At 40.6% G+C, this 15918-nt stretch overlaps 2 protein-coding genes across 4 annotated transcripts; one reads left to right on the top strand and one right to left on the bottom strand.

The window, feature by feature from the left end:
- Window positions 1-76: 76 nt before the first annotated feature.
- Window positions 77-14121, bottom strand: LOC115739538 (bet1-like protein At4g14600). Of its 3 annotated transcripts, none has more exons than XM_048274945.1 (4): window positions 13956-14121; window positions 13693-13816; window positions 13318-13374; window positions 77-263 (listed from the first exon to the last, which is right to left on the bottom strand). In XM_048274945.1, exons 1-4 carry the CDS (start codon window positions 14015-14017, stop codon window positions 105-107), a joined length of 402 nt encoding a protein of 133 aa, XP_048130902.1. In that variant the 5' UTR covers window positions 14018-14121; the 3' UTR covers window positions 77-104. The 3 variants fall into 3 exon arrangements, with proteins under 3 accessions (XP_048130902.1, XP_030528532.1, XP_048130903.1); XM_030672672.2 differs by lacking the exon at window positions 77-263 and adding an exon at window positions 12310-12672; XM_048274946.1 differs by lacking the exon at window positions 77-263 and adding an exon at window positions 12310-12672 and having other exon boundaries at window positions 13906-14029.
- LOC115739534 (MDIS1-interacting receptor like kinase 2-like) lies at window positions 10770-11977 on the top strand. The gene is made up of 2 exons (XM_030672667.2): window positions 10770-11375; window positions 11480-11977. The coding sequence occupies exons 1-2, from the start codon at window positions 10820-10822 to the stop codon at window positions 11866-11868; spliced, it is 945 nt and encodes a 314-aa protein (XP_030528527.2). The 5' UTR covers window positions 10770-10819; the 3' UTR covers window positions 11869-11977.
- Window positions 14122-15918: the final 1797 nt, after the last annotated feature.

Below are 15918 nucleotides of genomic sequence, written 5' to 3'. Positions count from 1 at the left end.
ATCCTATGTATGCGGTATGCCTGTACAATTCCGTCTAGAGTGATCTTGACTGTAATCTAGGGAATACGTCTAACAAGATGTTGAAGCAAAGCGCCGACTTCTCATCATCCAAAGATTTTGTATCGGACATAGACGGAGAAGACACGAATCAATGCGAATACGACGATGTGGATGGCATGGTTCGAACCACAATGGACGATGCTCTTGTTCAGTCTTCTGATATTGCTCATCACCCCTGCTCGAGCTTTGATCAGAGTCAATTGCTGTCGAGACATCCATTAACTTCAGAAACGAAACCACCGGCGCTTTTAGTATATGTCCAAATCAGTAAGCATCGATCATCTGCGACAATGCATTCGGACAAGACAACATAAAAGAAGGGCTGCGGGCTACAGCTGACAATGAAGCTTAATGTGAGAATAATCACCGAGAACACGTAACTTGTTTTTGGGTCACGGTAAAACTTAATGGAGGCTAACAGAAGGTAAATGCATTATTTGGGTCACAAAAAACAATTACACAGTTATGAATAACAGTATCCTCCACCTGTTTCATTTCCCCCCTAAATAAGAACTTTAAGTATACAAAAGAGACAACATTGTTCAGCAATTTAACCCACTAATTGTGATTTCTAAAAATAAAAAATAAAAATAACCCAACAGAAAGATTCAAGCAAGGAACAGTAAGTGCAAAATCATATGGAGCTTTATCAAGGATGAAATAATTGCTTTAAATCAATATACCGTAAAAGATAGGGAGTTCAACGGGCTAAAGAATGGCTCTGATGAACTTGTAATTGAGCAACTGGGATCACCTCCATGAAAAAATATGATATCTTCCATCAAAATAACTCGACCTAATAGCATAATCAGGGAGAATAACCTGAAAAACAACCGGTATCAATCTGAGCTATCATCTGATCCAGTTTGACTGCAAATTCGATATATGTGCGGGAGCACGAGGATCCAGAACAGAGGCATCTTGAGCGCATAGAGAAATCGCTTATGGTACTTTGTTGGAACCTCGCCTAGATTAATGCACATTTTGTCCGTATAGAGAAATCGCTTATAGTACTTTTCCTCTGTGCAGGGTGACCATGCAACGGAGCTAGAGTGGCTCTCACAGTTCGTTGACGACTCATTCGCCGACATCCTGATTGACTCTCTCGCCGGGACCCCAGCCGCCCTCCTAGAAGTTGCGTTCTCCGTCAGCAGGCTGCTGAGCAAGCACTCGAGGCCGCCCTAGACTTCCCCGGCGTCTCCGAGCTGGATCCGCTCGCCAGCAATCCGTATTGCGGAGCTAGAGGACGCAGAAGGAGGCGGGGGAGGAACAAACCGGCGGACAGCAGTCGTTGACGGCGGGTGGTGGCGGCGGTCGGCAGGATGCGGTTGCGATGGTTGGCAGGTCGAGGCGATGACAGCAGCGGACGGCAACATTCAAGAATAGTTTTTATTTTTATTTATTTTTATTTTTCTTCTTTGTTTTACTTATAAAATATTAAAATTAAAGATTATATAATATAAACTAATATACTCGGCCCATTTACAAGTGGGTGCTTGGGAAGGTGCAGACTACTGGTAGAAAAAGGGTTAGGTTAAGACCCATATTTGAATAAGCTTTATAATTATAAACCCATATTTGAGCCATTTTTTAAATTTGCTGGATCTATATATGACCCAAGCGAATAAAAGTGGGATAAAAAGTGGGTCAATAACCCGCATTTACACCTCCACACCGCACCTTCCTCAAATCGCCGCTGCCATCGCTAGCCCCGCCACACTATCAATGTCTTCATCTCTTCTACTTGACTATCGATCCTTTTTAACCTGGACATCAATAACCTCATATTGATATCAGTTTGAGGCTGAGTCACAGAAGGAGTACCATATTTGGTCGACCTAGATGTTGAAATATTATCTCCCCGTCGCTTGACAACGGGTGACAAATGCCCTATATACTCATGTAATCTCCCTCTATTTATCGGTTTAAGCTTTTGGACTGGACTTCCTATCACTAGATATGTGAGGGTTATGGTGCCCCGACCAGGTGGATTGACCCCATTGTCCCTAACGTCGATGACCTCAGATTTATCTCAATTTGATGACTGAGCCGTTGGAGGAGCATCGGAGCTTGCGGAGGACGGCCACTGCGCGGCTACAATGGGGGCAGCGACGTGGTGGAGACGGCAAGGAGGAAAGAGAGTGTAGATACGGGTAGGCTAACCATTGTTTCGATTAGATTTTCTTGTATGTTGATATTCTTTGATGACCGAGCCGTTGGAGGAGCATCGGAGCTTGCGGAGGACGGCCATTGCGCGGCTACAATGGGGGCAGCGACGCGGTGGCGACAGCAAGGAGGAAAGAGAGTGTAGATACGGGCAGACACAATCAGCTCTCGGGTTCAATTTTGTCCACCTTTGATGATATGGCAAGCTTGACATCAATCAAAATTTGTTCAAGAGTCGATATCTTCAAATCGGTGCTTCCTATGTGATGACAAAAAAGAAACAACAAAAAAAGAAAAGAAAAAGCACGACCTAACATTGCTGTAAGAGTGTTAAAAATGGCATCCGGCCCTGTACAGCAGACGCAGCTCAAACGAGCAATTAGAAATTCCATGGTCTCAAAAGGAAAAGAAGAAGGGATGTCCTATGTGTGCCTGTACAATTCGTGATCAATATTGAAATCTAGGGAACACGTCTAACAAAATGTTGAAGCAAAGTGTCGACTCCTCATCATCTAGAGATTTTGTTGTAAGCTGCGATTGTTAATCTTAAGCGGCAACCCAAGATTATCACGTCTAGATATGCTAATCACAATTGTAAAATAGAGGAACTTACGTACCTGATTTGAAATACATCATTCTTGATGCAGGATATCGACGTTCCAATGCTCAAGAGCTTCTCCTTTATAGCTCCTAGACTTTCTCTCACCTCTCTCACCCTCACGTATCACGTTCCGTGGCAAATCTTTACGTGAGGCTATGTGAATATTATGGTTTAGAAGATGAACTTGAGCTATATTTATAGAGTGTGTAACACATTCCCTCGTTATAGATAAGGTTTAACTCGGCCCACACTATTCATATCCATATTAGACTAATTAGGAAACTGCATATATCTTTTCTTTGTTAAATCAATTAATAATTACAATAAGAATTAATAAAACCCATAAATAATAGTCTTACATTTGTACCGGACTTAGTCCAAGAAGAAACAAATCAATGCGAATGCGCCGGACGACGTGGATGACAGGGTTCGAACCACACTGGACAACGCTCTTGTTCAGTCTCCTGATATTGCTCATCGCCCCTTCTCGAGCTTTGATCAGAGTCAATTGCTATCAAGACATCCATTAACTTTAGAAACGAAACCACGGGCCTTCTTAGTATCTCCAAATTAGTAACTATCGATCATCTGCGACTCTGCATTCTGACAATGAAGCTTCACGGGATAACTCAATCATTGAAAACAGATGACAATGGCGTGATAGCTAGCGACTGCTGGTATCTCAAGGGGAAACTTGTATCAACATTCATGCTTCAGAAGCATATGGAGCTCAAAAAATAAATATACCTTAAAAGTATATGGAGTTTCATTACGGATAAATTAAAGAGACAAATTTATTTGTCCTACTAATGAACAGATTCATGATAGCTCGGGATTTGTGCAACGGTCGACTAAAACCGTCTCAGTTTGTCACAATTTTCGTATTTCTTTTGGTGTATTTATCTAAGTAAAAGAATTTTGCATAAATTAACAATATTTACTTTCGTGCGTTTGGTTTGCTAAGTTTAAAGTTAAGGAAATAAAATCCTAATCTTAAAAGGAAAAAACATTTTCCTGAAAAATGACTTCCCGAAATTATTTTTTCTTTATCATGAAACTTTCCTCTTTATTTGTTCTCTCTTTTATTAGTGCCTTCAACATATAATAGTCTGATTATATGTTGAACATGCCACACTCTTTTCCGAAGCCGCCCATAATTGTCCAAACCATTTTTAGGCTTTGTTTATCCAGCGGAAAGTTAATAATTAAAAAATATCTTCATAAAAACAATTGTTGGTATCACTTATAAAAATGAATAAATGGAAAAAAAATTAAGAGGACATTTTTCAAACTATTCATTTTCACTAAATATACGTAGAATTAATTGATAATCTTTATAATTCAACTTTGATATGCCAAGTACAGTCAGTGCATTAGGGTTACCTCAGAAAAGGAGACTCTAATACCAAGTTGAGAATAATAATACGGAAGAGGGGATTATGAGATCACTATTTAAGCTAAAATAGATATGGAACTTCAGAGGAATATACTAAATGTCTTTAGAAGATATTTAAATATCTCTAACGTTCCAAACCATTATCATGCTCCGTTTATCACTTGGAAATTCAATGATTTGAGAAATACATTCTTAACATACTCGTATTGCTTATAAAATTGACAGAACAGAAATATTTCCACTATCCACGAGAATTTAAACATAAATTGTTGTTGATAATGCAAACGATTATTTTTACTAATTATTTCAAACAATACGAACGACTAATTAAGGATAATATTTCTAAAGTCACTTATTTTTCACAAAATAAACGAAGTATTAATAGATCAATTTTATAATTCATCTTAATATACGTTGCATTACTGTCATTAATCAATATTGATTTCTCTTACTGCCTCCTACTCATATGTGTGTGTGTGTGTTGGCTTGGAGCTAACCAATAAGGGTGATCGTATTCAGAGTGGGTAGGTTCCAGGACTGGAATCTAGAACCTACTCTGTTATAATCGGTTCTCAATTTTTGAAACTTGGAATCTACCTTATTTTTCTGAAACCGATTCTAGAACCTACCTAAATTTTTCAATCCGGTTTTAGGGTATACCCAAGATCCTTTTTTTCTTCCTCTTTTTGAATTCATTTTTTACAGCAAAATAATATGAGCAATAAAACGGTTCAAGTAAAAGATAATCAACATAAATCCCTATATGCCAAACATGTGATCACCCACAATTACAAATGATGAAAAGTTCAAATACTTTGTCACATACAATTATAAGCAATAAAAAGTTTAAACACGTAACATAAAAAATAAATTGTAAAACTCTATTTCCCATTCATCAAAATAAATTTTTAAACTCCATTCTCCATTCTTTCATAAAAATATTGCTCTAGAGAATAGAGAGAGGCGACAACGAATGGATAAAAAACAAATGAGGCGAGGCAGAGTTAGACTCAACTTAGAGAAATCATGTTGTTTTTACTATAACTAAGAACCGATTCCAAAATCGGTCCGGTTTCCTAGTGGGTCTTCACTTGAAATCGAGAACCGAGCATGTTCAAACTGGTTCCAAATATTTGGAGCCGGGAGTACCGGACCGATTTTTTTAATAGTCCGATCCGGTTCCCTGTTCTACCCAATCCGGTTGCACACCTCCTACTAACCAATACTTGAGAATTGTGGACCTATTTAATTTTCGCTGTCTCTTTTGCTAATGATTTTTCCGCGACGGCTTCTTTCACGAGTATTATGATAATTATATTACGTTGTGGATTGGTTGTTGAAAAAGTCACAATTACTGTAAAGGACAGAATTCCATGTGTAAAAACCGTGAAAGAAAATGCCATTATTACAGATTTGGGATAAGAATATTAAGAATGCCAAAAGTTTTATTCATTTTGGTTTCTTCTAATTAGCACCGTTTTGGTCCGCCCACGAACAATCCTCGCACAATTCTAGAGGCTAGACTAGCGACGTGGGATTTGGGCGTCGTTGAATCGCTAATGATAAGCCCATAATGTGAGATTTCCACATGAGGAAATTGGATTCGGCCGACTTTACGTGGTGAGGTATAGCTTCTCCAAGAAAGATGGTAATAAATAACTAATATTTCATGTTGTTAATTTTCAATACAAGTATTGTTTTGCCAATAAATGTCGAGAAAATGGGTATGTGTTCATAACCATTTTGATGGAAAAATGAAGTACTTCTGTAGAACGACGAGTACCAACTCCAATCCGCGTTCAATACATCAAACAATTGAATTTGTATGTTACAATGGATGCAAAATAGATTGACAACAAAGTTTTCGAAAAATATAAAAAGCATAGTCTTAGAAACAAAGTTTTTCCATAAAAACCACGAACTATCTTGCTAGCTAAGTAGCACCGACACCGACACACGACACGACAAGCTGACACGTCATTTCTCAAAAAATAGAGAATTCCGACACACTATGACACCTTGTATATTGAATATATATCAAATATATAATTTTATACATAAATGATAAATTATAATAAATGCGTAAATATATTAGCAATGAGTTTCTTCTTCTTTTGTTAGAGATTCGCGATTAATTTTTTCTTTTTTGGCTAGCTGGGTATATTAATTTTAAGGTGGCTGGATATGTGACTAAGTATATACATTTGGATAAATTTACATTTCAACCCTTAATTTATTGAAAATATTTAAATTAACCCCATGCATGTCAAAATGGCGTATCGGGAAGCTGGATTCGCATGTTGTTGACGTGTCCGGAGTGCTGACCATTTGTCGACCGCGTGCCAAAGAGTGTCGAACACGACAGGATACGAAAGCCTCTGGAAAGTGTCGCTGCTTCCTAGCTTGCTAGTGGATAATATATTCAGAATACCTTGAGTTTATGGTATCCATGAAGAAGTAATGGGGGCCGAGAGATGGAGATGTACAGTGCTGGCTGAAAAACAAAGTCTTCTGCCAAAGGGAGGAAAAAATGCCATATTTTTGTCTTTGATCGAAAGAAACTTTCCTCCTCCCAAACTCTTATGAGTAGTTTTGTAATTTGTTAAGTGTAGCTACCTCTTACACACTTGTAAACAAGAGTCTCACTAAGAAAAGAAAAATTACAAAAGCACATCATTAGCCCAAACAAAACTTTCCACAATCGGCCTTATTTACTCTTGATTCGAAGGTTTTAACTACTTGCTTTCTTACTAACTGCTTATAGAAAGTTCTCTTTTTCTTTGAAAAATCTCCTTCCGATGCCGATCACGATCCCTCCATGCCACCGCGCCTTCCTCAACCTCCGCCGTCATGGCTAGTCCCGCCATACTGTCAATGTCTTCATCTCTTCTATTGCACCATCGATCCTTTTATGCCAAACATTGATAACCTTAGATTGACCTCAATTTGAGGGTGAGTCACCAAAGTTGTACCATATTTGGGGGACCTAGATCCCTGACGTCGATGACCTTGGATTTATCTCAATTCGATGACCGAGCGAGCCATTGGAGAAGCATCAGAGCTTGCGGAGGATGGCGACTGTGTGGTTACGATGGGGGCAGCGACGTGGTGGAGACAGCCGAGGCGGAAAGAGAGGAGAGGGTGTAGACACGGGTGGGCTACCATTGTTTCGATTAGGCTTTCTTGTATGTTTAATCAACCTGAGTTTGATTAAATATTGCCTACGTGTACGCGACACCGTCCGAAGATTGTTTTGATTAGATTGTCCTTAGCATTTGGGTTGATTAAACATTGCCTACGCGTAGCGACACCGTCCGGAGATTGTTCTTCGCATTTTTTCCTACTTTTTTTTTTTTTTCCTTCAAAGATGAAGCAACTATCCAATATCAGACCGTTCCTCCATTAATGTCAAGTTGCAAGGGTATAAGAATCCGTTCAAGTCTTTGATGTGCCGCGCTACACCAAGTGGAGAGAATCTCCTCTAAAGTACAATATTCAACTCCCCAGAGGTCCGTCCAAACAAAAAAAAACTCCCCAGAGGTAAAACTTCTTGACTATTTCCGGCAAAATAGTGCTTTTTTTTTCTGGGGCGAAGCAGTCGAATCAGTCTAGTATTCTCCGGCTTGTTGAACATTTCTACATGCCCAGTCTTTGGCTCCGAAATGACCAAATGGCACTTTGCAAATTAACAAAATAAGTTGTGGTCGATGATTGTTGATCAATAAGTCCATTCACGCAATGAGAACGAGAGGAAAGGAAGACCTAAACTGTTTTAAGATAGATTAGATTATTGTCGATGCAAAATCCAACAAGAAAAGTCCAGCTTCTTCGTCCATAGTTTAAAGCTTTTACCTTTCAATTCCCACATTAAACTGACGCAACTTCGCAGCCGTGATAAAATAGAAATTTCATAGCCAGGTACGTTCGGCTTGATCCACGTGGGAGTATTTCGGAATGAGGAGGAATTGTCACCAAGATTATTGACTTGGTTGTTGACTTTGATGGTCCCAATTTCCTTCTATAAGTACGTCTCCGTTGTATTCGGTCCATTTCAACACAAATGCACCTAGAGACCAAGAAAAGCCTACCCCCCCGGCAAATATCCTCCTAGACAACCTGTTATGGACTCATCCCAAAAGCAGCTCCCAATGTTGTTCCTCGCTTATGTCCTCCTCATGCTCATGCAAGAAATGCCTTGTCTTGCTTCATCGAGATGCCCCTCTCTAGCGGCCCTTCCTGGTGATCGCAACCAAACGAGAAATGAGGAAGTGGAGGCACTCCTCACATGGAAATCTAAGCTAGACAGCCAGAGTCGCCACACTTTGTCTTCATGGAATGGCAACAACCCTTGTTCATGGAGGGGAATCGTTTGTGATCCTCTCAGGAGCATTGCAAGCTTGAACCTTTTAGATTCAGGTATACACGGTACGCTTCATCATTTCAATTTCTCCCAATTGCCCAACCTGATTGCTCTAAAGCTTGCCAACAACTCTCTCTGCGGGAATATCCCTCCAAGCATGGCTGATCTTGGCAAGCTTACTCATATGGACTTGTCTCGAAATAACTTTTCGGGAAACATTCCATCTCAACTCGGGTCCTTGCGTTCTTTGCAAGTTCTCGAGCTTTCGTATAATAGTTTCACCGGCCCAATTCCCACGCAGATAGGTAGTTTGACCAACTTGTCGAGCCTCTTTCTTTCGGATAATAAGCTTTCTGGTTTCATCCCTCAAGAAATAGGGATGCTCAAATCTCTCAATCATCTCTTCCTTATGAACAACCTCATTGGGGGTCCAATTCCTTCTTCCATTGGAAACATGAGTAGCTTGTGCGATATACGGCTTTTCAATAATCAACTCGTTGGGTCCATTCCAAAGGAAATAGGCATGTTGACATCTCTAAATCAACTTGATTTATCAAGCAATTATCTCAATGGATCCATCCCTACAACTCTAGGAAATCTGAGTAATTTGGTATTTCTTTACCTCTATGGCAACAAACTTTCTGGATCCATACCTTCGGAAGTTGGAGGAATGGAATCCCTCGTACACTTTGAACTGCTAAACAATGATTTAACAGGTCATATCCCAGAATCTGTAGGGAATTTGAGCAATCTGAATATTCTTTTCCTTTCCAACAATGAGCTGTCCGGTCCTATTCCGTCCTCCATAGGTAGCTTGAGCAACCTAATCGATCTTTTACTTGTGAACTATGAGCTTTCAGGTCCTATCCCATCCATCATGGGGAACTTGAGAAATGTGGATGTTCTTGGCCTAGAGAACAATATGCTTTCTGGTCCTATCCCTCAGGAAATTGGAAATCTTACATCTCTTTCGACACTATCTCTCACCGTGAATAACCTCAGTGGCTCTATTCCTAAAGAGATTGGAAACTTAAGCAAGCTTACGCAACTGGGTCTACGTATGAGTAATCTAGGGGGCTTTCTTCCTATCGAGATAAATAATCTCACATCCCTGACAAATCTACAGCTGTCTGGTAACGACTTTGTTGGGCAATTGCCGCAACAAATATGCAGTAGCCAAGCTCTTACAAATTTTTCTGCTGCTAACAATCACTTCAGTGGACCCATCCCAAGAAGCCTGAAAAATTGTTCGAGTTTGTATAGAGTTAGGCTCGAAAGCAACTCGCTCACCGGAAATATAACCGATGCTCTTGGTGTGTACCCTAACTTGGATTACCTAGAGTTGAGCAACAATGAGCTTTACGGCGAGCTACCCCCGATATTGGTTGAATGTAGAAATTTGACGAGCTTGATAATCTCCAACAATAAAATCTCTGGCACCATACCACCTCAGCTTGGAAACATGAATCAATTGCATAGACTCGACCTCTCTTCAAATGAAATTGTCGGGGAAATTCCTAAAGACCTTGGAAAATTGAAGTTGCTGCTGGAGCTTTCATTGGACGGCAACCATCTTGCAGGCCACATCCCTCAAGAACTTGGAGCCTTGTCCAGTTTGCAGAAACTCAACATTGCGGGGAACAACCTAAGTGGCTCAATTCCTACACAACTTGAGGCGTGCTCCAACCTTGTGTTCTTGAATTTAAGAAACAATAATCTTGAAAATAGTATCCCTATGGAGATCGGCAACCTCCAGTCTCTTCAAGTTCTTGATCTGAGTCATAATCTGCTCACGGGAGAAATATCCTAAAGACTCGGGCTATTGCACAGATTGGAAAAACTCAATCTCTCACACAATCAGCTTGCGGGTGCAATTGAGTCGACCTTTGGTGAAATGGCGAGCTTGACATCCATCGACATATCGTACAATGAGTTAGAGGGTCCTTTACCCGACATTCCAGCATTTCGTAATGCCACAATTGAAGTGGTGAGAGGGAACAAAGGCTTGTGTGGAGTTATTGCTAGTCTCAACCCCTGTACAGCCACAACGTCGAAAGACAAGAACAAAACCAAAAAATTGCTGCTAATTATGATTCCTACTTTCGGTTGCCTACTTTCGTTGATTCTTGTTGTGGGAATTTCAAGTGTAGTATGCCGAAGATCGAGAAAAACAGAGCCTAGTTCAATCAATGGAAGCAATGAAAACCCATGGGCAGTACTGAGCTTTGACGGCAGAATGGTCTATGAGAGCATTATTGAATCTACGGAGGAGTTTGATGCCAAATATTGCATCGGTGTGGGAGGACATGGTAGTGTTTACAAGGCCCAGCTGCAAACAGGTGAGACTATTGCTGTAAAGAAACTTAAGGAAGCAGTTGACGTCGAAATTCCCAGCCGAAAAGCATTTGAAAGGGAGATTCATGCCCTGACCGAAGCTCGACATCGAAATATTGTCAAGCTCTATGGCTTTTGCTCGAGTTCTCGACATTCATTTTTGGTGTACGAGTTCTTCAAATCTGGCAGCTTGAAGGATGTATTGAACGATGAACAGAGGATAACAGCATTTGGTTGGAATGAGAGAGTGAATGTTGTAAAAGGTGTGGCTCATGCTTTGTCCTACATGCACCATGAATGCTCTCCTCCCATAGTTCATCGAGACGTGTCTAGCAAGAACATTTTACTAGACGAAGAATACGAAGCTCATGTCTCCGATTTTGGCGCGGCTAAGGTTCTACAACCTTACTCATCCAATTGGACTTCCTTCGCAGGAACTTTTGGATATGCAGCTCCAGGTAAGTTCATTTCTGAAATTGAATAGCATTACTACGATTTTGGCCTAAAAAAGGTAGCATTAATAACACAAGAAAAAAAAAACAATACTATTTTCCCTACGTAGAGCTCGCATACACGATGGAGGTGAAGGAGAAATGTGATGTTTATGGCTTTGGAGTGGTGACATTGGAAGTAATCATGGGTAGACATCCAGGCAATCTCATATCGTCTCTCGCATCCTCATCTTCTTCATCATCAACCAATTCAGCAGCTTCACGTTGGCCCCTAAAACAAGCTCTAGATCAAAGGATTCCATACCCAGATGGTGATTGGCTAGGTCAAGTGGCTTTCATTGTAAAGATGGCATTTACATGCTTGAGTGCAAAACCAGAGCATCGTCCAAGCATGGAGCAAGTGTCTCAAGAGATATCGGCACGTAGGTCCTTAATAATAAGCACGTTGGAGGACATAAAATTAGAAGAGCTAGTTGATCCTGGATGCTTCCCTTATTGACCTTCTGGTCTTTCTGTTGCAGATTGTGTAGCAATTTCTCTCTTTTGTTTCTCTTACAAGGATGGTATGCAGGGTATCACTTATTTTCCCAGTGATTTATTAACTACTTGCAAATAACTGCATATTTGCACCTTGCAATTTTGATCTAGAAAAACCGGATTGTTGCCGGTGCATCCAGACCATTAAGATCAGCTTAACAGATAACAAGGTCATGATATTGCATTCTATCCATTACAGTACTCTGAATCGATTCGGCGTGTAGTTTCTTTCTATGGATTCGTGGATTTGGAAGCTTTCAGGAATTTAGTAATTCATGCTCATGCCAGATCCCAAGCGGTCATTACAAGGACCTTTCGAATGTTCGTGTTCACGCAACCCTTCACAAAACTTTTAAGAGCCGAAACCTTCCGAATCCCAAGTGGTACTTGATAGGATGAGACAAAAAAGAGGCACGACCTAACATAGCTGTAAAAATGAAATATGGGCTGTACAGCAGACTACGAGCAATCAGAAATTTCATGGTTGCAACAGGAAAAAGAAGAAAGGGATGTCCTGTGTACGCCTGTACAATTCCATCTAGAGTGGTCTCTACTGAATCTAGGGAATACGTCTAACAAAGTGTTGAAGCAAAGTGCCAACTCCTCATCATCCGGAGATCTTGTACCGAAGGTAGAGCAACAAGGAACAAATCAATGCAAATGCGATGACAGGTGCGACATTGTTTGAGCCATCCTGGACGATGCTCTTGTATAGTCTCCGGACATTGTTCTTCACCCCTGCCCGAGCTTTGATCAGAGTCAATTGCTGTCAAGACATCGAATAAGTTCAGAAACAAAACCACGGGCCTTCTTAGCATCTCCAAACCAGTAACTATCAATCATCTATGACTCTGCATTCTGACAAGATAACATATAAAAACAGATGACAATGGCTCCTGCTTCCTCAAGTGGAGATTCATGTTGCTATTCTCAAAAATTCTTTTCTTATTTCATTAGTTGGTCAACAGTGTTGCATTGTCAAGCGCAAAGTGAGGGTGATTTTTGGCATTAGCATGTACTACATGGCATATAATTTACTCACTTCAATCGTCCAGTTAACAAGTTTCTCGAAGCAGAAGCAGTGGACAGAGATATATGACATAGGCAGCGAAAGGGAAAGAGAGCAGATGTTAGTGACAAAATCTTCAACATCAAAAAGCTATCGACAACGAAGACAATGACCATCGACAGCCACCTCACTGGACATGGAATTCGCCATCAATTGAAGTTGCATCAGGAAATTTCACTAAGTGAAAAAGTGAGAAGACGAACTGGTTTTCAGTTTTTCAGTTCATTGGATAGATTAAGTGTTAACCTAACCATCCTTTTGAGGTCAGTCTCCAAGGCTATCTTATCCAAGACTTGCAATTCCAACAGAAAGATTTCAAGGGAAGAAGAGTAAAATAAACACCAGCTGATTGAGCATATCATTCTGGAACTTCGCCTCTCTGTCTATCTCCTGGGCTACCTGCACAAAAGTAATCGTAGCTTCCAAATTAACTCTCATACTTCTTCAAAACCACAATCTCAAGTTTTAATAACAAGTGATAATGATTGATCTCTCCCAAGGGGATGGACAGAACAGACGAACAGGGAAAGCGCAGAACCATGTTTTTCCAACAGAACTGTGAGCGCCGTAGCCAAATATCGTAAATCTGATCATAGTAACACAGATAATACAATCGCAGTGCATCCGGCAACTTAGCAGTCGAATAGTTAGCAAAAAAAGAGCACGTTCCTCGACTTAAAAGAGGTGGGGAAACCGAGAACATTGATCAAAACTTACGTTTCTTAATTGGTGGACTTGCCTGCAGAGACCGCCCACCTCATGATCCAATCCACCATCCACCGGATCGATCTGCAACACGAATTCATCCGAGCGAGCCGCCACTCTCGGCATAAGCCCCTGGCTATCAAACCGCAAAACCAATCCCGAATCAGAAACCCAATCGACGTTTCTCTCAGAAAACAACTAAGCCTGAATCAACTAAGAGGCTACTCGAACAGAGACTGCTAGCACCGAGAGAATCGAAGAGCGTCATCACTCACTGTGATCGGAAGGGAACAGCTCCGCCGTAGAGCGGTCCGCCACCGTCGGAAATTCCCGCCATTGAAGCCCAAAAGCCGAAGCTTAACTCCGAGCGAGAACAAGAAAAACCCTAGACTAGAACGAGAAGAAGGCGATGATATAATCCCAATTTATAAGCGTATTCAGCTGCGAGGGACTGGGATTCCAGTGAAGATTTCGTCTGAAGATTTCGTCTGAAGACACTGAGACTTTGGGTTTCACATGTTTGAACTTCACGCGGCAAAGTGATCTGCGGAAGACATGTGAGCTGAGCTGGCGGAGAGAGAAATTTTGTTTTTGGCGGACGTGGCGGATTGTGATAGGCTGTTTGATTTATTTCTTTTTATTTTTTTCTCGGTTGACGATCATTCAAACCGTAAACGTATATCTGATAAAAAGGAAGATAAATTATACAAAGTGCACTGTACTCTTCGTTAACATGCTTATCTTGAATGTAGTTTCTTAATTATTAAATTCAATCTGGGACTGCGAAAAATTTGAAGCAGCTCAAAAATTATGTACAAACATTTCGGCATTCTCTTTTCGCATGTGTAGCTGCCCAATCAAATTACGGATTAAACGCTATTCATCCATATTAAATTTAGAGTAGATTTGATACTCCTTAAATCAAAGTTTGATCGAAAGGTGGCTCCTTAAATTTGTCAAACTGGATTTTCTCATCTCAAACACATAACGGAATCGTGAATGTACCCTCCGACGTTGAGTAGCAACGTTACAACCACTACGCCAATTCCGGGGAGCCTACCTCAAGTTTGAATACGGTCATCGCACTATCGCTGCCGCCGATCCCCATTTTGGGAAACATAATCTTTGTTCGTAGGTAATTATACGAACCAAATTTAATTCATGATTTTATTGCCTAATCTGAATATATTGCGATCTAACTTCATTACTTTGAGATCCTATGCATATCCAAATTAGGAAAATTCCCTAATTCGGCAACGTCCTTATAACCGTGCCACATGTTTTGGCAGTAGAATCACGCGACTATGACATGTCATCATGTCAATGCTTTTTACTATGCCATGTCATCATGCCTCGTTATCGCGCCACATCATCTATGACATGCCATCGTGCGTGTCATGTCGTTGCCATGTCATAATACGCACATTGCATACCATTTAGATTGCATGTTAGGTTAATTTAATTATAATTGCATGACATAGTAGGATTGTTTTTATTTTATTTTCGCATGTCATTAGAATTAAATTATCATTGGACTATGTTTGCATTTCATTTCACACGTTGCGTATGGTTTAGTTTTCCCTTACAAGACAAATAGAAACCAAAGAGAATTTGACCGATTTGTAGTGTTTGAATTTCTGCTCTTTTTCCACTAATGTTCATTTCAAACGATTATGTGTAATGCATCACGAATCTTGACTAGGGTTGAATCTTTCGGGATTCGAATAGCTACCACAAAAAAAAAAAAAAAGAGCACAAGATTCCTCGAGTTAAAAGGGGAGGAAAGACGAGTTGATTGATCGAAACTCACCTCATAATCCAAGGCACCGTCGGCGCGGTTGCAGAGCGAACCGCCTTGGTTGGAAATTCCCGCCATTGAAGCCTAAAACTGAAGCTTAACTACGAGCGAGAATAAGAAGAACCCTAGAATGAGAAAGCGACGATATATCACGGAGGTTTTAACTTCACGCCCTTCGGCGAGACACGCCGAGGGATTCCGGCGGAGATTACGTTTCAAGGCGCCAAGGCTTTCCGTTTTCAAATGTTTAACTTCACGCGGCAAAGCGACGTGTGAGGAAGACAGATGAGTCATGGGAGAGAGAAGTGTTTCTTGCGAACGTGGCAGGTTGTGATAGGCTATATGATTTTATGCCTTTTGTCGGGTGAGAAAAGATAAATTAGACCCAGTTTTTTTAGATTGTACTATTCATTAACATGTTTTATTTTGAATGTAGTTTC

This window comes from Rhodamnia argentea, chromosome 2 (assembly GCF_020921035.1).
Source record: "Rhodamnia argentea isolate NSW1041297 chromosome 2, ASM2092103v1, whole genome shotgun sequence".
NCBI classification, from domain to species: Eukaryota; Viridiplantae; Streptophyta; class Magnoliopsida; order Myrtales; family Myrtaceae; genus Rhodamnia; species Rhodamnia argentea.
Note: the sequence above shows the minus strand (reverse complement) of the source record. Positions and strands in the feature narration are given on the sequence as shown.

Bases quoted from the DNA above. Each gene is read 5' to 3' on its own strand.
- LOC115739534 (XM_030672667.2), top strand. From the start codon at position 10,820: ATGGTCTATGAGAGCATTATTGAATCTACGGAGGAGTTTGATGCCAAA. The intron at 11,376-11,479 runs GTAAGTTCATTT...TTCCCTACGTAG, and splicing joins TTTTGGATATGCAGCTCCAG to AGCTCGCATACACGATGGAG.
- LOC115739538 (XM_048274945.1), bottom strand. From the start codon at position 14,017: ATGGCGGGAATTTCCGACGGTGGCGGACCGCTCTACGGCGGAGCTGTT. The intron at 13,817-13,955 runs GTGAGTGATGAC...GCGGTTTGATAG, and splicing joins GCTGTTCCCTTCCGATCACA to CCAGGGGCTTATGCCGAGAG. The intron at 13,375-13,692 runs GTAAGTTTTGAT...ACTTTTGTGCAG, and splicing joins AAGTCCACCAATTAAGAAAC to GTAGCCCAGGAGATAGACAG.